Here is a 21,645-nt window from a genome sequence, read left to right as displayed (position 1 = left end):
AGGCAAAAAAATGTATGGTAAACTTCCCTTAGGCAAGAAAAGTGTGGCAACCAAATTCTTTACCACACTTGCTACACTTGCTTATGCTTAAGTGTGGCAAAGTGTGGTTAGCAACCAAACATACCTAAAATTCATTGACTCATTGACCACATATAGGAATTGGGAGCAAGTTAAGATTTTTTTCTTCACATCAACAACATGAGATGCTTGAGCGAGATTGGATCACAGGGTATGCCGCGGCCCACCCGGCAATGCCCTGTAAATCCGCCACTGCGCTCCACCCCTTTGCGATATCACCGCGTGCAGTAACACGAACGATGAATAGAAATTCCATTTCACATCTGTATGTTGTGCTGCTCCTGTGCTGCTGATAAATTTATGGCCATTTCCATTTAAAAGTTTATGGTCAAGAAATCATATGCACACATTATTGTCAGCCCCGGATCGCTGCTGATTTTGTGGAACTGTTTAATTCATTTGTCTACAAGACTGCAAGGTACATTATTGAGAAAAAAATCCAACCAATTCTTGGTCTCAACTATAAACTTGATCTTAAATTTACTTCGAATGGCTTGATCATAACTGACCAATAAATACGAGTATCTCGAAATGTATACGCTTCCCTTCCCTTGAAGCTTGGTAACAGAGCTGGAGAGCAGTTGCAATTTCTTGGTCAAGCAAGTTGTTGAGTCCCGTTAATAAAGGTCCAATTTGTCCACCTACTACCAGGTGGCGCCAGCATCTATGACACATTAATTAGATTTAGAATCCATCAAAGGGTACTTGATATAAAAGTAGGTGTATAGCTTAGCATAAATTAGCCATTACCGTACTCAATAAGAGGAATACTTAGTACAATATGATCTATTCTTTTGAGCTGATAGATGATATTTTGACTGGGACGTAAGTCACACAATTCTGAATTCTCTAAAGCTTCAGGTATATTGTAACTGAAGAACTTTTCCCTGTATTCCCGACAATCCATTGCTACTTTTCATTGCATGAATGCCTTTTTAAACAGAGAATTTAGTGCTGGAGACCTGGAGTACTGGTCTGTCTTCTTGTGGTTTTCCCCTCGAAACGTTTTTCCAGTTTGCTCCACCGGCGAAACTGCAAAAACAGCAGGGCCCGTTACACGAATCTCCCAGCAAGCAATCAGCCGAGCCAGCTCGGCTCGACTCAGGTGTCAGCTCAGCTCCAGCCGACTTCGAGACCGTACGGTACACCGTTCGACGCCCCCACCGCGTAAACCGCGCAGGGGTTTGCACCCCGTCACCCTAAAACCAACCCGCCTCTCTCGTCATTCGGACCCACCACATATATGACCCACATGTCATTGGTTTTCTACGGACCTGAACCGCGTACCTACCCCTCTCCCACCCCAAAGCCTATATAAAGCGCCCCCTCTCACGAGCAGCGGGGTGAAACCAAATCTCCCCCACCCTTTCCGTCTTCCTCCCCAATCCTCCGGCCCCCCTACCAGGCTACCAAGAAACGCCTCCGCGGTTTCTCGCCGCAATCCTCCTCCCTGAAAAATCTTTGCGAGAGGTTTCGACGCCCAGGGCCCGCCCCGCGAGTGCATGGCAGTGAGCCTCCTGGCCAATGAGGTGTCGGACCTGTGCATCGGCAAGCCGGCCGTGAGGTCGCTCCCGCTCTCCGCCGCCGTCGGCGAGCTCGCCGCCGCGCTCCGGAGGGTGGCCCGCTCTGGCGCCGCAGGCTGCGTCGCGGTGACCGGACCAGCGCGCGCCGTCGTCGGCCGGGCCGGCCTCGCGGACGTGCTCTGCTTCCTCTGCACCGAGCCCGAGGCTCTCGCCCGCCCCGCCGCCGCGCTCGCCAAGCCGGTCTCCGCGATCCTGCCCAAGGACGGCGCCGGAGAGGTTCGCCGCGTCGATCCCCGCTCGAGGTAAGGTTCAATTCCCGCGTCTTTCTTGGTGCTTTAACAAATGACGCGTGAGATTCGTTCAATATTGGAACTTGCTGAATTTGGTCAAATCCCTACAAAAATTGCGAAAAAATTGATTGGAAGACAGCCTGGTAAAATAGCGCCCGTTAGCTTCATTATTTATTTATTTTGCCCCCTAAAAGTACCTGAAGAGTCTTATCTCTGCTTGCCTGCTTGGAATATGCGACGACATTCGAACAAGTGGCTGTCACGCGGTGAAGAAAAAACCTCATTCACCGAGACAGTCTTGTTGTGTGGTTCGGTGTGGCCGTGTGGGTTCCCCGGAGATTGAGACATGCACCCCTGTGTCCTTGCAAGATTCTTGATAGGATCAGCCGCTTCCGGCTTCGCAATTAGGGACCCGAAAATTGTGCCGTTTGATCTAGTATACACTTGGGAATAGAAGCGGCATCTTGGCATGTGGTTCGAAAATTGCGCGTTTTAATCGAATCTTTCTTGAAAAAATGGCGATTTAATCGAATCTTTCTTGAAAAATTGGCGATTCTTATGGGATCTCGTCCATGGCTTGCTCGTCTTGCCCATTTTTAATCAATCCGTAGATTCAGTCGTTTTGAGCTGACCAATGTGGTTTTTCTTTTTTTGCAGTATCTTGGAGGCCCTTGATGCGATCCTGAGCGGAGCGCAGGTGCTCGCCGTCCCGCTCCGCGCTGGCGGCCGCAAGAAGCAGCTCGGCGGCGGCGGCGCCGCCGCCGGCGACTTCTGCTGGCTCACACAGGAGGACCTCGTGCGCTACTTCCTCAACTCCATCGGCCTCTTCTACCATGTCGCCGCGCGCTCCGTGTCCTCCCTCGGCCTCGTGCGCACCGACTTCCTCTCGGTGCGCCCCGGCGAGTCGGCCCTGTCCGCCGTGCCCCTCATCCGCCGCGCCGTCGCCACGGAAACCGCGGTCGCCGCGGTCACCGAGGACGGCCACCTCGTCGGCGAGATCTCCCCGGCCCTCCTCGCGGCGTGCGACGAGACGGCGGCCGCGGCCATCGCCACGCTCTCGGTGGCGGACCTCATGGCCTACGCCGACTACTTCGGGTCGCCGCCAGAGCATATCCTGCGCGCGGTTAAGGCCGGGCTGAAGGACAAGGGCCTCGACGCCATGCTTGATCTGATCGAGGACGAGTCGCTGTCGTCGTTCTCCTCCCTCTCCGCCTCCTCGTCCTCCGACGAGGAGACCGGCCGGGCGCAGCTGAGGCGCCCGTCGGGGAGCTTCGGTCGCCGGTCGGCCGAGGAGCCTGTGGTGTGCAGCCCCGCGAGCTCGCTGGTGGCCGTGATGGTGCAGGCGCTCGCCCACCGGGTGAGCTACGTCTGGGTGCTCGACGAGGACGACGACTGCCGCCTCGCCGGGATAGTCACGTTCGCGGACGTGCTGAGGGTGTTCCGGGAGCAGCTGCAGTGAGCGGCCGAGAAGCTCCGAGTTTTGCAGAGATCTGAAGAGGGCCTGCTGTTCCCTCGTTAGCATCTTGTGGTGAACTGAAGTGGGATGAACTTGAACTGTTGTCTCTGTATCAAGTGCCTTAGTTTCTGAAAACACTCGTTGGCTTGAAGTTGAGACATTGTGGAGTACTATGTGTTTGCTTGGTGCTGCTGAACAATTTGGACCTTGATATTTCTTTAATTAAGTCGATTTCTATAAATAATGCAGCATTGCGCCTTGATGCTGTAGGTTATTGTGCTTCAGTTCATGAGTCTTTTTGAGCTATCGTCCTTCGTCTAGGGGTGGTAAAGGGCCCAAGGTTTTGAACTAGAAAATCTAAGAGCCGGGTTTTAATCTTATATAATTTTGAACTAAATAATTTAAAGATCTTGTTGGGCTGTGAAAAGACCCATGACCCATTACCACTCCTACCTTCGTCCATCCCATGGTGCTTCAGTGCATGGCCTATGCTATGGTGAGCAGCAGAGTGCAGAGGGCATCTCGAGCACGGATAGGAAGTGGGAAGTAAAACTGGAGCAGATCAACATGACTTCATGTCAGCATGTCTACATGAGTGGCGAGCTGCCATCTTTATCTTTGTGCAAAGATTTGAACACAGCCTGGATCGAGTAGTGGGCTAGTGGCACTACAAATGGAGAGCCAACTGATAAATGAATAAAAACGATGCGTATACTGAGTACTGACGCTGAAAAAACATTTACAGCCCAGGATTCGATCGATGGCCTGGCTAGCAGGGCTCGGAAGACGATCATTAGCCCTGCTAATGGATTGGATCCCGCACTATACCCAACCCTACCCAAAATTAACATATTTAGATATCCAACCCCACCCAATCCAATTAGTTAATTTCTCAACTCTAACCAACCCGCCCCATTATAAACGGGTAACCATAAAAACCCATGGGTTCTACTATGCAGAGGAATTTAGTGGTTCTACACTTAATGTGGGGACCACATATATGTCTAGCCACACTGCTTTGCACAGAGTAGCTGCCAGTCGTACTGAGTCATCTCCAACAAATTTCAATCAATTTCGATAAAATTTTATAGTGTGAACGCGAGGTTTTAATTCTAGGGTCCGGCTCTTGATGTGGAGCCCACGTGTAGTTCTACCCACGCTGCTTTGCACAGAGTAGCTGCCAGTCGTACTGAGTCATCTCCAACAAATTTCAGTCAATTTCGATAAAATTTTATAGTGTGAACGCGAGGTTTTAATTCCAGGGTCCGGCTCTTCATGTGGGGCCCACAGGTAGTTCTAGCCACACTGCTTTGCACAAAATAGCTGCCAGTCGTACTGAGTCATCTCCAACAAAATTCAGTCAATTTCGATAAAATTTTCTGATATAAACACGTGGTTTTAATTTCAGAGTCCAGCTCTCACGTGGGACCCACATTTATATATATAGTTATACTATTTTGTAAAAAATATTCATTTCAACCCACCCCAACCCGCATTTATATAGAATCCGCCCCGACCCAACCCATTAACTAATACAACCCATTTTAAATTATCTAAACACACTCCATTTCAAAACCCACCCCATAAAACCCATTTCAACCCAACCCATTAGCAGGGCTAACGATCATCATCCCAGGCTCCCGTAGCCTTGGACGGCCCGTGGAAACAACGCGGTCTCGGTCGCTCTCGTCGTCTCTCGCTGCCTCGCTGGGCCAGCCGGCCTCGCATGGCTCCTCCTCCTCTGGCCCGTTCGTGCGTTGGGCCATCCCGCGAAAGCCACAGACAGACTCACGGGCGCGCGGGCGCGCCGTGTCTTTGGGCCGGGCCGAGCTTTTGAATTAAGCAGCAGCAGCAGCAGCGCTACTGCAACAGTATCGCCGAGGCCCACCGCCCCCCACCGACTGATCCGGGTTCCGGCACGCGACAGTCGCCGCCACGCCACCCAACCCAACGGAACCCAGAAAGGCAGAAACCGTTTCCGGAGCCCCCGCCGCGCCCAGCCCCAGCCTGCTGCCTGCGCGCCCCCGCGGGGGAGGCGCCAACTGAGCCCGGCTGGCCCGCCTCGTCCTCCTTCCTCAGCCGCGGGCGACGCGCACATATGCCTTCCCTCGTGTCGCCCACCCGCGCCACGCACGCCACGCGCGCGCACCCGTCCACGATTCCATTCCCTTTCCCGATCCCACTCGCAAAGGCAGGCGCCGTCGTGCGGCACGCAGCATATGGGCGACGCCCGCCGCGTCCGCGAGGAGAGCCTCCTGGACCGCAGCGCCGGCGCCGCCATGGAAGAAGCGGGCGGCGAGCACCGCCGCCACCACCCGCTCAGGGTGTTCTTCCGGGACGCCAGGTGAGCCATCCCCAACGGTCTCCCGCTAGCTTTCTCTGTTTTTTCTTTTCCGCGCGCGCGTCGACCTCATCTACATTCATTATATCAAAATTCCCCACTATTCTCCCCCGGTGCTCCGGCTGGTTCGTTCCGCAGGCTCGCGTTCAGGTGGGACGAGCTCGGGCGGGAGATCATGGGGATCGCGGTGCCCGGCGCGCTCGCGCTCATGGCCGACCCGGTCGCTTCCCTCGTCGACACGGCCTTCATTGGCCACATAGGTTTGCTCATGCCTTAATTATCTTATTTTCTTTTCCCCGTTATTATATACGAAGTCTCCGCCCCGTCCTAACCTGCTCCAGGAAACTCCGGAAAAAAAAATAGGTTAAGACCGGAGACTTTCCAACCTACCATGCTCTGCAGTCTGCACCTGCTTGTTGGACGTAAATTTGATGAACTAACTTAGCTGTCTGCTCATTATTCTTATTAAGATTTAAAGGCTATAAAAGTCAAGCATATGCTTTCTTCTTGTTTCTTTTTTTACCAACCAAAATTATGCTTTCCAATGGTTTAGGGAAAAAAACACTTAAGAGTCATTACCTCCATTTTTCGCAGACTAACATGGCATATTACCCTTGTGATTTTAAGATGTACTAGACTACTAGTAACTTGCAAGAATGTTTTGACACTGATCTTTTATTGGTTAGCCAAGGCTCTGGTTTGCAGATGTCTGCCTGTCTTGTTCTTATTAAGTCAAACAGCATGAGGATTTGAGCGCAGTAATAGTTGGTCCATGGTCGTTCCTCAGACTTGAGATGGTACTAAGACAATTGCATAATAACAACTGAAAAGCATATGTAATGCCGTGTAAGATAATGGAAACTTCAGCAGAATAGCTGTGGTCTACACTCTACACAAGTCATATCATTTATAATTAATTTCCTTACCAGATTCTCCTTTTAAAAACAAAATCTCCTTGTTTAAAGGCGCTGAAATAACTCTTAAGTTCTGAAAAGTTTTTTTTCCCTGGCTGAAAGCAAATTGTTAAATGTTAATGAACATTCATACACTTTCTTCAGCTACTATAATCACACATATTCATTTTTTCTTCTTTTCCCCTTATAAATGCACTTGTCCTTAAGCTTGATAAGGAACCTAGACGAGACCATGGGTTAATTTTCAGGATCGCTGGGGCATTTACTCTTTTATACAGGTAATCTGGTCGGTATGATATCTTTTCATATGTGACAAACAGGTCCAGTTGAACTTGGAGCTGTAGGTGTATCAATTGCTGTGTTTAATCAAGTCTCAAGAATTGCAATATTCCCCCTTGTTAGTGTCACAACATCATTTGTTGCTGAGGAGGATGCTATGTCCAATGGCAGAGACAAAGACAAAATAAATCAAGAAAATAAACATGCTGTTTCTGATAGTGAAATGGTAGAGCTGATTTCTGCTGAAGGTAATCTTTTGAAAAGCTTGGGCAGATGATTAATCCATACTTTCTTGACACCTTAAAATTTGCTTGCAGAGGCTAGTGCCACTACCAGCAAATCATCTTTTGAAACTGACTCATGCGAGGTCAGTATTGAGCAAAAGAGGAAAAATATTCCATCAGTCTGTACAGCACTATTACTTGGTGGGGTGCTCGGCCTACTTGAAACCCTACTTCTTGTTCTCTCTGCAAAACCTATCTTAGGTTACATGGGTGTAACACCGGTAACATTTTCTTTATTCCTTTTTATCTATTGATGTTCTCTAGTCTGTTCCACAGAAAAAAACATTACCATTTTTGTTTCCAATTGAGGACACTGATATTGTTATTGCTAACTAGCTAAACAAATGTTATTTTAGGTTGCTAAAATATCTATTGCATAAAAGTTTAGAGAATATACTTGTTCATGTAGTTTTGTTTCATATATGTGTGCGCACGAGTCTTTTTTTACTCTATTTCTCTTTTCAATGTAATGATGTGCAGTTCTCCTGTGCGTTAGGAAAAAAAAGATTTTTTTTGCAATATAGTAGACTCTATCAGTTTAATTTCGAAAACTGTAAGAGTTTGAAAATTTTATCAAGAATCTGTTCGACCTTCGGGATTTGCTTTTTGTTGCTTTTCCCATAAGCAATTAGCTATTACTTATTAAATGAAAGTACTATTTTCCAACAGGATTCTGCTATGATGAAGCCCGCATTACAATACTTGGTTCTCAGATCTCTTGGTGCTCCTGCTGTTCTTTTATCTTTGGCAATGCAAGGAGTCTTTCGTGGACTTAAGGATACGAAGACGCCTCTATATGCAACTAGTATAATAATACTTCATTTCTTTGATGGTGAACTGTATATACTTGAAATTATCACTTTCCCCAACACATATACCACCACGACAAAAAGAAAAGCAATGTGCTGAAAAGGTTTCAAATAGGAACGTTTTAGTGGGAGAAGGCAGTGTGTGGTCATCATAGCATGTGGATACAGAGTGCTTGGTGATGTGGTGGTGTAGGCAACACATGCATTGGAGAGGCACATCTAAGCATGAAAATCTCTAGGGAGCCCGGGTGAAATAGCAGCTCATATCTGCCAATTCCACATTCAACTAAGCTTATGCCATTAAACCACTAAGGAGGCCGATTCTGGATGTTAAGTTATCCGGTCTGTGAGCATCTGAATTATACCAACTTATGTCGATAATTGAGAGGAGTAAAGCGAACTTTTTCCACTTCGCAAATAGCTGTAGTTTACGATGCTCTTAACACTACTCTTAAAATTCTTGAGTACATTCTTTTCAACCAGTATTTCGAATGCATGCAATTTGGATTGAAGGGTCCAACATTGACTGCAATATATTCGATTATAATATTTGTCAGTTGAACATATTTAGTCATTTACATGATGAGTAATGTAATGCTAATGATTTGTGGCAATATTTTTTGGAAGGATTTCATTTTTCCCCCTAACGTGTCTAATGTTTTTATGATGTTCAGTGGCTGGAGATGCTATCAATATAGTTTTGGACCCAATATTTATGTTTGTGTTCCAATATGGTGTCAAGGGTGCTGCCATTGCTCATGTTATATCACAGTAAGTAGTGGTATTGTTTCCTCTGATAGATACCTTTGCCTTTTTCTTTCCTATCGAGATGGGAGGCGCATTACATCCAAAAGTTTATAATTCTCGTGTTCTATCTTTTGTGATAGTGTATGGTGGAACATTCTGCAGATACTTTATTGCATCTATACTCTTATGGAGATTATGGCTCCGTATAGATTTGTTCCCACCCAGCTTGAATCACCTGCAGTTTGGTCGGTTTCTTAAAAATGGTAATTTGTTTCTATTACACTTGACTCCAACTAAGATATAACACTCTTTTCCATACCCATATTGCTAATGTACTGATTCATGCTCTGACATTGTCTGTGTACTGAAATTTTTTCCATTCGATGATGCTCATTAGTGAACCATTTATCTGCCCTTTTTTAGTTGGCATTGGCACAACAAATCTTTTTCCTTATTTATTTAAGCTATGACACCATTTAATTCTATATTGAAGATCTTCTTTTCAATCGCTGTTTAAATCACATACTAATTGTATTAAGATCTTCTTCTTTCACAACCTAGGTTTTTTGTTACTTGCACGAGTTATTGCCGCCACATGTTGTGTGACACTATCTGCATCAATGGCTGCACGACTGGGTTCAACTCCAATGGCTGCATTCCAGATCTGCTTGCAGACCTGGTTGGCTTGTTCGCTTCTTGCAGATGGATTAGCTTTTGCTGGTCAGGTAAGGGAACCCTTTTGCTTTCCCTTACTGTTAACCTTCCTTACTGAAATTTTCATGACGTTTAAGCTCAGTTAGCATGATTGGTAACATGGGTTTTTGGATGCACCTACACAAGGAAAATTTATGAGATACTGGCCAATAACTGAAACATACAGCATTTAATATTCCTATCTGTGTTAGGATAATGCATATTGATATGTTGGGAGTGATGTGACCTGCATTTTGTCTTTTGGTTTATTTCTCATAAATCCGGATCATATTTCACCAGGCTATACTTGCAAGCGCATTTGCTCGTAAGGACTATCCAAAGGCTACTGCCACCGCTTCTCGTGTCCTGCAGGTATGTTATTTATCTTGCTTTTCTATTTGAGACATTTTCCATGGCCTTTGAGACGCGCTTCTTATATTGCAGCTGGCATTGGTCTTGGGACTTCTCCTAAGTTTACTTCTTGGTATTGGTTTGCGTATAGGATCAAGGTTATTTACGAGTGATCAGGGTGTACTGCATCATATCTACATAGGAATACCAGTATGGTTTCACTATACTGAAAGCTAAGAGTATGGCAATTTTCATTCTTGATATCCTATTGTTAGGTTCATATTATCTCCATTGGTGTGGTAGCTTGAAATGAATACTGCCTCTGGTCATTTATACATGATGCTGGAGGCTATTTCGAAACATTCATGAATACATGACATTCTGCATGTTTGCTGTCATTTCTTTCATCAGTCTGCATGTTTCCTGAGACTCGTAGGAGAAAAAAAACTGCAGACAAGCATTTCAAAGAGAGATTAATTAGGAAAAATTGTTGGCCAATTGTCCTACGACATGTAAAGTCAACTGGAGGTAGTATTACTCAAAATTTCTTTAACTAAACTGTTGATTTTTCCCCTGTCCAGTTTGTCTGTCTTACTCAACCAATCAACGCTTTGGCTTTTGTATTTGATGGAATCAACTATGGAGCGTCAGATTTTGGATATGCTGCCTACTCAATGGCAAGTTGACAAACTTCTGTTCTTCTAGCTGTCCTGTATTGTTTTTTTTTAAAAAACTTTTCTCTTACAAATTGTACTGAATTTGTATCATCAGGTCCTTGTCGCTATTATCAGTATCATTTGCATACTCACACTTGCAAGTTATAGTGGCTTTACTGGAATTTGGGTAGCTTTGGTAATCTACATGAGCCTCCGGATGTTTGCTGGATTTTGGAGGTAAAATCATCGAACCATTCCAATGTTTCATTTGGTCATGAATGCTTCAAAATTTATCCAGTTTAACACAGAAGCTGAAACCCTCTACGTCTGTTCTTAAGCCATCCAAGATACATCTTTGTCGCATATAAAGTGAAACCCTGCTGAGATTTGAGCTAGAGTTTCTTTTTTTTTGGGGGGGGGGGGGGGTCCAAACAGGTATCATGTTAAGAAGCCAACTGTTCTTCTATAACCTAGGCCTCGTTTGGTTCACGCTGCGCTATTCCATTCTACAAGAGAATCTTCTATGCATGAAGTAGTAAATGAAGTCAATTTGCAAAACCTTTTCAGGGATGGGTGTAACTTTTCGCGACGAATCTAATGACGGTAATTAATTGATGATTGGCTACAGTGATGCTACAGTAACCATCCTCTAATCGCGCGGTCAAAGACCTCATTAGATTCTTTAGAGTCACTAGGGCGGGGGTTCTGAAGTTGCTTTTGTAAACTAGCTTTAGCTTTTGTAAACTGGCTTTATTTGACACCGTAATTAGTGGTCAAAATGTCACTATTCACTAGCACGCTACAAAACCAAACGGGGCCCTAGACAAAGAGAAAGATTTTGTTCTGACACAAGATTTGGCTCTCTATCAAGAATAGTGAGTGCCCACTTCCATCAATGATATTTGAAATTTTGCGGTATGCCGCAACATTGAATAACAAATCGATTTCATTCCACGGGCCAGCGCATGTTTGGGAGGTGGGTGGCCCGTAGGGAAAGCAAAGCATTACATTCCAGTAGACATAAAAACACACAACTCGTGTTCACGAGAGAACCAAATCCTTCTCTTGGGAAAGCATGGCATCATCTAGATCGATTTGGTTGTGCATGTGGGATCTTTGTTCTGTTGACATTGTGCTCGACAAGTTTCGTGTTACACCAGCTGTAGTGTGTCTTTTGCTATAAACATTGACTTATGGCTATACCTGCTCATCTTTGTTCTTTTCTTCCAGGATAGGGACTGCACGAGGTCCATGGGTTTTTCTTCGCAGCTGAACATGGGCGCACATCTAAGAATCTATTCTCGAACAAAACAGGAAGCCGTTAACTGGCACGACGGCCCCTATAGACTGTGCGAGCCTCCATCATGTGTTAGGCGCAGGGGAGGGGGGCTGTGATCTATTGTACATGTGGGTTCTTCAAACACTTCATTCTTAACACTTCACGTCGTACAGGAATTTATTGGCAACACATAATGGAGTGGTCGAGTGCGTGGATAATTACTAATTAGGGTTTGGTCTCGGGTCATTTTGACATGAAGTGTGCCCATAATATATGCAAGCCAAAAGGCTACAATAAAAGCTGTCCTGTCCGAGAGAGGCCATACAAGTGACGGGCCTTGTTAATTAATGTTCGTCACGAGGTCCTTAAAAACCTGGGGTGCGGCCGTTCAGCTCTTTACTCAAGGATTTCAAAAGCGTGGGTTTCAGGTTTTCATCTCTCGCGCACAGATGTGATCACAACCATAATGCACATGAAAGAGAGGGGGAGAATACTCCCTTCGATGCTTGATGCCCATTTTGAAATTGAACTTAAAGTTTGCATGATGATCAGCATAATTCAGTGAGGCCGCGTATCAGGTAGAAACCAGGAGGCCTGTGCAAATTTGAAAACTCTCAATCAAGACCACAAGATGCTAATCTGATGGCTAGGAAAAGAGATGGGTGTTTTTGCACTTAACCGCCAGCCATTAGCCATAGTAATCTCGTTTTTTTGCAAATCACCCCTTGCAAATCGACTCCAGTCTGCCCGTGCCAATTCCTTTTTTGCCGCCGCCGCCGCCCTCCGTCGTCCACCTCACCCCCTCCGCCTCGCCGCTCCCTGCGTGCTTGGCCGCGAACACATCCCCGCCCAGCTGGCTCGACGCCGTTGCCGGCCCGCCGTGCTGCGCCTCCCGCCGTCGCCACCACGCCCGAGGCCCCCCCCCCTATGCGCCTCCATGACTCCACATGGTGATATTTCCTATTGCTAGGTGGTGCAAGGTTAATGTAGAGAATAATTCTTTGAACAGGAAATGTTCTTTCCGAATTCACATCCTTGATGTTATGCATCCAAGATCAATGGACATGATAAGTTATTAGGCAATTACCATTCTATAATCTTCCAATGTGAAAAGTATACTTCTAATGCTACGTTGTTTGTGTATTGTTTGCATCACAGGTAAATAGTGTGAGGCTTCCTTGATATGTATATCATTCCCCTACGTCTTGCATATGCACAATTTAGGTTTCTACTTTGCACAATATTGGGCCCAGTCATCATCCCAACGATTCTTCTGACAATGTGAGATCTCAACACGATCGATCTTCAGTGTTTTATTAGACCTTCGCATGAAGGTGCAGCACCCACTCTGAGCACTAAAAACTTCATCCTCATCCTCAAACCTGACCTTACGGCCCTGAGGATGGAGCTTGTACAAGCGGCAAAATCCATCTACCGAAACAGGCCCTCTGATGGTCTTGACTGCCCAAAAGAACTTAGAAAGCTGCACTATAGCATTCGGCGTCAACTGATGAATCTTCACCTTAAATCTAGCCAAGATCTCCGGAAGAACATGATCAAGTGGCGGACGCAATCCGGCAACAAAAAAGTCACGGAACACCACACTTTCACCCTCCTTAGGATTAGGGGTCTCTTCTCCTTGGGGTGGGCAGCAAATCCCCTCAGCAAAATACCCCCTCTCAACATACGACTCAATCAGAGCAGTGGACATTAGCGAAGGTCCGAACCTCAAAGTCCGCTCAGGCTTGTCCCGCTTCATCAGCTCAGATGGATCAGCGTCAACGTTCGCCAGATCCTTCTCACCCTCCGATAGGTGATCCCTCTCCTCGGATGAACCAGCACCTTCGGAGATATCCTTCACTATAAGCCTGACCCGAGCCATCCCTGTCAAATATACACCAAACATTTAAAAAAAAACTCACGGCGACTCCAAAGCAAGCAAAGTTTCCTCGAAGGCAAGTGCCTTCACAACCTCTCCCGACAAAAGGCTTCAGAAGCTCTCAGCAAATCACAGCCCTCCACATGGCAGGTGAAAAAAGTAGCAGAGCTTCGTAGCAATCAGGGGGCGTGAAAAGCGACATCTTCACCCCCCAACCTTATATAGGAAGCTAAAAGTGAACAGTGCCTTCAACGGTAAAATCGAGAAGAATTTCAAGAGCCACTCAACAAAACAACGACACGTGTAAAACACTAACCTTCGGCTCGTGCCAACCTCCGACGACGGGAGACGTTTTTCTAGTTGCAGGCGACCGATGCTTCGAGGGTTCGGCCCGTCAGAGTTGGCCCTCGCCCGTGAGGGGCTACTGTTGGGGATCGTCACTCCAGAAGTCGGAGGTTGCCCGAAGTTACAAGAACTTCAAGAGGCCAAGTCTGCATTTCCCGAAGGTGACAAGGAACCCGAAGCCCGGCCTTGACGAACCGAAGGTCGCAAAAGAAGCTCGGAGGTGCCAGGAACCCGAAGGTTAGCCTTGATGATCGAAGGTTACAGAAGAAGCCCGAAGGTCGGCTCCAACACCCGAAGGTCGCAACAAAGCTTCGGGGTAGCGTCTCGTCTACGATTCGGAGAAGATGGTCAAATTGTACACTCCAACCTCTAGGAAGTGACCTTCGGACCGAAACATGCTGCGAATATTCCATGAAAATAAGGGTATTATGGTCCATATGTAATGTAGGTTGGGGGTATAAATACCCCCAACAAATCTGTACTAGACACGTGCTAATGCGAAGGCGATACTCTGTCATTTTGAGTTGTCTAACCTTCGTGTATGCTCACTGATTGGATAATTAAAAAGCCGAGAACCCAACACCTAGCCATCTAGGAGCCACGCTCCAAGAGTAACAAACACAAATCACACAATTTCGGCTAAGCTCAAGTGCTCAAGGTCTGTTGTGCTCTTTAGTGCTCTCAAGCAGTCACTCTCTCAAACCCAACTCAAAGGTCCAACTAGAATCATACAATGTCACAAAGAGAGGTTGGGGAGAGCTCAACTATACTACCAAGTTTTTTGGGACGGCCAACAACCAACAGAATAATGCCTGGAACAGCAACCACAAGGAGGGGCTAAAGGATATAAATAGCCGGTCCAAAAGAAACTAGCCGTTAGGTGACAGTTAGAACCCGGAATTTCCGGATTCAACAACCTAGAACTTTCGGATTTTTAAACTAACTAGCCGTATATGCCGTGCTTTGATCAATTCTCAACCTGAGGAGTGCATCCAACTTTTCTTCCTTACTTTGAACATATCTTCCTTGAGCTAGTGACTTGAACCTTTAACATTGAATGAGATCCACTTCTAATTCAAGTCACATTCTTCACAATATGATTCTAGAAAGATTGATACTTGCCAATATAAACACCTTACATGACCAAGATTCTTCAAGTTGAATAACCATAAGAAAGTTTCTTCACCCTAGCATTGGTCCTTCGGCCCAACCCAATTGCCCTTCTCCAAACTTAGTCCCTCGAAACGCTTTCCGGATCCCAACTCTTCATCCTTGCATCACATAGAGTTTCATATACACTTGTATCACATTTAAATCAACAATGAAATCCAACTTTGATTCACAAGTCATTTTTCTTCTCTAATGAATGGCATCTCTTAATATGAAATTCTCCTTGTCTCTTAAAATTTTTGGATTTAATTATTATCGGTTTCCTTGCTCACACCAAATCGTCATTTAGGTATCCTTTTGAAACTCTTCTTTCGATCTCACCATTTATTCACAAGAGCCATCTTGCTCGCATTGACTTGTGCCATTAGAATGAAAATCATTTCTTCAATTGATTTGATCACTAGCAAGCCTTCTACTTTGAGACATCATATATGAATTAAACCATAGTCCTTTTTACCTTTCATGCTTGCTAGATCAACATTCACAATATCTTTGCTTGTCAATATCGTCTCATTTAATTATAGCATAGCACATATATTGTTGCATGAGCCTTTTATCATTAACCATTAATCCATCTCTTGATATAGATAACTAATATGATGATTAATTCCTGCTCAAATACTCAATAAAATGATTAGTTCTTTAATCGCGGTGTCAATCAATATACCAAAACTCACTATGGGTCTAGATGCTCTTTCAATAACGCGACATATTTTAATATAACTACTACTTTCTTTAAAATAATACCATGACATCTATTAATTGCCACATTATTACAAGTTCATATCTTTTCTTTTCAAAAATACAATAAGCTTCTGGCTAAGACCCTGTTTAGTTCCCAAAATATTTTGCATGGTACTCGTCACATCGAATCTTCGAACATATGCATGGAGCATTAAATGCAATTGAAACAAATAACAAATTACACAAACTGATTAGCACGAGCTGAATTTTTTAAGCCTAATTAGTCCATACTTGAATATTATTTGTCAAGTAATAATAAAATATGCTACAGTACCAAAATCCAAATTTTTTCACCAACTAAACACACCTAACTGTGCTCTGTCATGCCTAATAAATAATTTTAGGCTCCTTTCACCATAATAAATATAGAAAAAACATAAATCCATTTCGATTCCCAAAATAATATAATATTTAAATTATAGTGTTACGTCGGTAGAAGTTCAAAATATAACATAATTATTATATACATGAACTAAAATCCTCGTGAAATATAAATTGATAGCGTGAAATATATCCGGGCGGCAAAGCCGCAGGTCTTTCCAATATAAAAGAAAAAATAAATATATTCTGAAATAGAAAACATTACAACTTGTTCCACTAATTGATCGGACAAAAAATAATTAAAAAAAATGCCGATAAGGAAATTTGTAAATGTTGCCATGAGATTTGACAACTGACGTCTTAGTGAACAATAGTGCTGCAATAGTGCTGCAAGGATAAGAGATAGAAGAAAATAAAAAATGGCACATACGATACACACATGCCAAATCCCCCTCTTTCGTGTAAAAATGCGGCGCGGCGGCGGCAGGGAGGCGCCATATGCCGGGAGAAAAATCGTTTTGGCGCGACAGGGGAAGATTTTGCGGGAGCAGAAACCTTGTGAGTCTATATTTTTTATTGTTGAAGAGAACAAATAGAAAATTATTGAAGATATTTTTTTTCTTCATATCTATCTATTTTTCTATCTATACTATAAAGATCGAAAATAATTAAAAATATTTTTCATCCAAATCGAGGCTTTCTACTCATGTGTCAGGGCCAAGAGAAGTGAGAGAAAGTAGAGACTTATAGAAATTTAATGTTAGCCAAATCAATTGTTTTTTTCACCGACCGCAGTTATACCCGCTCGGGCGGCCGCAACCTCTTCCTTCGCTCCGATCTTGACCGCGACGGGAGCCTCCCCTTGCTGGAGCTCGCGGCGCTGCTCCACACTCCCTGGGCCTCCGCCCGGCCGCTGGGGACCAGAGCGGCGAGCTGTGGCGCAGCGCGGCGGAGCGGGCGAGACGCGGCGCAGAGCAAGCAGCGGGGCAGCGAGCGGCGAGGGGAGCAGCGGCGCGGCACGCCCGACCCCGAGCGAGCGGCGTGCGGCGCGAATCGCGAAAAAATATGATGGGGGAGGTGGGGAGGCGCTAGCTGCAGCTTCTAGCTTCTTGTTTGGAGGGAGGTGGCCGGACGGTGCAGGGGCCATACAAGCCGGGCAGCTGGATCGAGAGGCGACAGCATAGCCGCCCGCCCCCTCCGTTGCCCCTCCGTTGCAAGGCGATGGGTCGATCTCTCATGGCCGGACGGCAACACAAATCACGCGTTTGGTCGGACAGCTTGTCAGCAATGTGTGTTGGAATATGCTGTTTTTTTAAGAATGTTTTTTATAACGATTTTAAGAATGCTTGCATCAAAGTCAAATAATTGATCTGCTCAACAAAGTTAGAGTGGTGATTTTGACAGGAATCAAGATATAACTTAAAAATAGCTATATTCTGAGATAAATGTAATATCATATTAACATAAAGCATGTGGTGCCGCACGGGCCATCTTGCTAGTAACAACAAATTTTAGAAGAAAAAAAAGGGAAAAGTCCTATTTTCAACCCTAAACTTTCCCGAGAGTCCGATTTTCAACCTCGAACTCCAAAACCAGACATAATGCATCCTTGAACTAACGAAACCGGGCAAATTCCCCCCTGAGCCGAATCCACCGCGGTTTTTGCCTCGTCACCCGTCCGACGTGGACTTCGTCGCCCAGTCAGCCACTTGAATGGGCTCTTGACCCCGCGCGGCCCACTCAGAATTTGCCCACCCGCTCCAGAACCCTAACCCTAGAGGCGGCGGCGACCACCACGGCGGCGGCGCCCTCGGCGGCGAGCACGGGGCGACGGCGGCCTTGATGGCGACATCCAGGAGCTCGAGGAACTCAAGCACCTCCTCCCGAGCATGGAGCGGCTACAACATCGAGGATTACTCCTCGCCCATCCCTTACCGCGAGCGACCTCTGGAGTATGAGCCGGCGGTGAACTGCAAGTGCGGAGCCAAGGCGGCAAGGTGGATTTCATGGAGTGACGAGAATCCAGGACGAAGGTACCTAAAGTGCTTCTTTGCACGGGTGAGTTGATATACCAGTAGTTTCAGTGTCTGTTTGTAGTTGTTTTGCTTCAATTTATTCTGTGATTTTAGGTTGGTGGATGTGATTTCTGGAAGTGGTATGAGAACAACATGACGACTCCATTCATAGCCCAGCTTCTCAGAGATTTGCGCGATGCTGTCAGGTCACTGAAGAAGAAGAAGAAGGAGATGGAAGAAGGGTTTGCAACTGCTCAGAATGCTGATGAGAATGCTCTGCAGGGTCAATATGAACAGATTGGACATCTGAACAGGCTGCTAGCTGAAAAAGAAGCTGCAAATGCTGAACTGAAGACAACTGTGGAAATGTTACAGAAGGAGAGAGTTGTGCTTAGGCTTGTAATTGGTGTTTGCATTGCTGTCGTGGTAGCTCTAATCTGTAGGAAGTGATTGCTATGTAATGTCTGTGTCGACTCTATGTAATGTAGTGGAGTAATGGTATGCAAGGCATTGTTCAAAGTAATCAAGTTCAGAGATAACATAAGTAAGCCAACAGTCTTGGCAGTACATCAAATTCACACACAACACAAATAAGCCAACAGTCTTGGCATTACATGAAGTTCACACATAACACAAATAAGCCAGCAATTTTGGCATTACATAAAGTTCATACAGAACTAAGTTGAGACACATAAATAAGCTTGCACTCTTGCATTACTTAGTACCAGCAGGAGGTAGCATCAAATATTCACTGAACTTGGCAGGTTTTGTTGTCTTTCTCCTCCCTGATGGTTCCTGGGCTTTGGCCTTAGTAAATGCTAATCCTGAGGATACATTAACAGTTACACTGGAGCTGGCTTGAGATAGGGGAACTTGTGCATGGAGCTTGATAGAAGCATCACCACCTCTTGCTGTGGACACCTTGGCCATGGCTGATGTCTTAGTAACATCTACCTATGCCTTCTGATGCAAGGCAACAATTTTAATATTATGTGAACTGGCTGAAATAAATTGTTAAGTGAAATAAATTGTTAAGTGAAATAAATTGTTAAGTAAATAAACAATTTTCATACCTTTGACTTTGATGGAGCCTTACTCCTTTTCCTTTTGCTTGTACCACCTGCTGCACTAGAAGAGCTGTACTTGGTACTTGACATGATGAGCTTGGCACTTGGACCTGATGCTGCTGCTGCACCTGAAGCTGCTGGTCCTGAAGCTGATGGTGGACCATTTCTCTTACTACAAGTTGCTCTGTTGTGGCCAACACCTTTGCAAATCCTGCATCTTATGACTGTCCCAACCTTGCACATTCTTGTACTCTTTGGTTTTTCAGTTGAGTCCCTTCTCCTTTCTTTCTTTGGCCTTCCCGGCATCCTGACATATGGTGGAGCTATAGGCTTCGGTCTATCTAAGATGGGCTAGCTACGCATTCCCTCTAATGGTTGAAGGTAGTGACTGTATGTTTTCTTGAACTCTGATACTGAATAGCATGATGCAATGTATTCTTCAAGTGAATTTGTCCTAAAATAGATGCAACTGATTGCATGAGGACATGGGAGACCTGATAATTGCTAGTACCTACAAGAACAGGTTTTCTCCAACAGATTCACTGTGAATCTGTGGTCCCAGTGCACCACTTCAAAGCACTCAGCACCATTGCAAACTGCATGACAAAATCCAGACTGAGTGATATATGCATTGACTTTCTTCAAGATGTTGGGATAGATCATAGTACCCCACCTTTCCACCTTGGTACTATTTTCTTGGATCCTAACCATTACCTTCCTCCTTATGGTCTCAAGCATGGTAATAATTGGAAAGAACCTGGCTTCCACAATCCATTTGTTGAAAGACTCACATAAATTATTATCCACAGAGTCACAGTTGGACCCTATTTTGAACCATGCCCTGCTCCAGTGACTTGGGTCTGTATTAAGTACTGCTTGTGCTCCCTCTCTAGTTGCCTGTGCAAGTTTTGCCCTAGCCAAGTTGAACAACATTGGGCATGGGGCCTTGGCACATCTCCACCATTTCTTTTGCCACTCCTTCTTTTTAAACTTTTTCTTCCAGTTGGCATATATGTGTCTAGCACAGTTTCTATGCTCAGCATTTGGTGCCCATTTCTCAACAGCATTTAGAATGCCCTTCTGTTGATCACTAATGAAAACCCATCCATCTCCTGAACCAACATGTATATCTCTAAATAATATGTCACAGAACCAATCCCATGTGTCATTGTTCTCTTTCTCAACCACTGCCCAAGCAAGGGGATACATGTAGTTGTTGGCCCTTTGTGGCATCGAACAACTTCTGCATAACCATTCCTTTGGCCCTCTTCAATTTTGGTATAGTCACATCTGCAAATATTTCTTCCTGCACAGTACTCTTCATACTATCAAGCCTCCAAGTTGGGTTAGCCATGATCATCTTCTCATACTTTTTTGCTATTCTTCTTGCAGTTACCAGACGGTTGTCCCTTCTAGGTGGGCAGGTGTGCTCATTTTTTAAGGTTGCTATCGGCCAGTGTCGGTGTCCCGACCCGGGGGCCCAAATCCCAACTAGTAAATGCTGCGTGTTTCCTCGTCCCAGACGATGATGCAAGAGGCAATCACAGTAACGCACGGTTTATCCTGGTTCCGGCCGCGGGGCCGTACGTCCAGCAAAGAGGGTGTGTGAGGGTACTGTATTATCTTGCACCCGGAGCGCTTGTAGTTGGGGGTACAAGCAAGGCGAGAGAGGGAGAGAAGCTCCCAAGTCTCAGCTAGGAGTGGAGTCGGTTGAGAGGAATGCTCAGTTGTTCCTGAACGTCCTCTTGGAGAGATAAGCCAGAGAGACCAAGCAGACTAGAATCCAGCAGCCCAGAGTCCAGCCGAGAGAGTCTAAAGAAAGCCCGCCTCCTCCTTTTATAGTTACAAGGAGGGGCGGGACACATGAATGGGGCTTGGAAGTCGTCGTCCTCCCCTGAATCGTGGGGTACAGTGGTCGGACACTGTAGGAAGCACACTGTAGGAAGGCGGCGTGCGTCGCTGTCGTCCTGGATTTCGTCCTTGTTCCTGCGAAGATCGCGCCGGTCGTCCTGCAGTGTCTCTGCAGGCGGCGTGATGGCGTGCAGTGGGCCCTGCGGTCTAGCAGTAGTAATGGCGCGCGACGGCCCCGGACCCCTTGGTCGGAGCACGCGTGTGCACACTGGAAGGTCCGGGGGACACGTGGAGGTCCCGGACTTCTCAAGGGGAGAGGTCCGGATGGTCGGTGTCGGCAGAACAGTAATGGGAGCAGTGCCGAGCCCATCTTGTTCCGCGTTGCAGTCCCAAGGTGCTGCTACAGCATCCGGGATGGCGGAATGGCGACCGGAGTCAGCGGATGGAACCCGGTCACATCCACTGTGGGAATGGCGGCCTGACGCCGCCCGTCCTTTGAGCCGTGGCGGAGTGGCTGGCTTTTAATGCCTTCGTACGACGAGCAGTTGGGCGG

At 45.9% G+C, this 21,645-nt stretch overlaps 3 protein-coding genes across 4 annotated transcripts; 2 read left to right on the top strand and 1 right to left on the bottom strand.

Moving 5' to 3' along the window:
- The first annotated feature begins 1,416 nt into the window (after nucleotides 1–1,416).
- On the top strand, nucleotides 1,417–3,631 carry LOC120688216 (CBS domain-containing protein CBSX5-like). The gene is made up of 2 exons (XM_039970411.1): nucleotides 1,417–1,903; nucleotides 2,549–3,631. Exons 1-2 carry the CDS (start codon nucleotides 1,581–1,583, stop codon nucleotides 3,348–3,350), a joined length of 1,125 nt encoding a protein of 374 aa, XP_039826345.1. The 5' UTR covers nucleotides 1,417–1,580; the 3' UTR covers nucleotides 3,351–3,631.
- Nucleotides 3,632–5,475: 1,844 nt separating this feature from the next.
- LOC120688215 (protein DETOXIFICATION 42-like) lies at nucleotides 5,476–12,027 on the top strand. Of its 2 annotated transcripts, XM_039970410.1 has the most exons (13): nucleotides 5,476–5,691; nucleotides 5,827–5,948; nucleotides 6,923–7,129; nucleotides 7,199–7,386; nucleotides 7,835–7,970; nucleotides 8,649–8,745; nucleotides 8,884–8,984; nucleotides 9,283–9,446; nucleotides 9,715–9,786; nucleotides 9,859–9,975; nucleotides 10,347–10,442; nucleotides 10,537–10,658; nucleotides 11,652–12,027. In XM_039970410.1, exons 1-13 carry the CDS (start codon nucleotides 5,567–5,569, stop codon nucleotides 11,692–11,694), a joined length of 1,590 nt encoding a protein of 529 aa, XP_039826344.1. In that variant the 5' UTR covers nucleotides 5,476–5,566; the 3' UTR covers nucleotides 11,695–12,027. The 2 variants fall into 2 exon arrangements, 1 of the variants encoding a protein (XP_039826344.1); XR_005681001.1 differs by lacking the exon at nucleotides 11,652–12,027 and having other exon boundaries at nucleotides 9,917–9,975; nucleotides 10,537–10,652.
- Nucleotides 12,028–18,888: 6,861 nt separating this feature from the next.
- LOC120688838 (uncharacterized protein DDB_G0284671-like) lies at nucleotides 18,889–19,547 on the bottom strand. Its single transcript, XM_039971202.1, has 2 exons — nucleotides 19,248–19,547; nucleotides 18,889–19,128 (listed from the first exon to the last, which is right to left on the bottom strand). The coding sequence occupies exons 1-2, from the start codon at nucleotides 19,545–19,547 to the stop codon at nucleotides 18,889–18,891; spliced, it is 540 nt and encodes a 179-aa protein (XP_039827136.1).
- Between the last annotated feature and the right edge of the window lie 2,098 nt (nucleotides 19,548–21,645).

The sequence above is a fragment of the Panicum virgatum genome, chromosome 9N, assembly GCF_016808335.1.
Source record: "Panicum virgatum strain AP13 chromosome 9N, P.virgatum_v5, whole genome shotgun sequence".
In the NCBI taxonomy this organism is placed as follows: domain Eukaryota; kingdom Viridiplantae; phylum Streptophyta; class Magnoliopsida; order Poales; family Poaceae; genus Panicum; species Panicum virgatum.
Note: the sequence above shows the minus strand (reverse complement) of the source record. Positions and strands in the feature narration are given on the sequence as shown.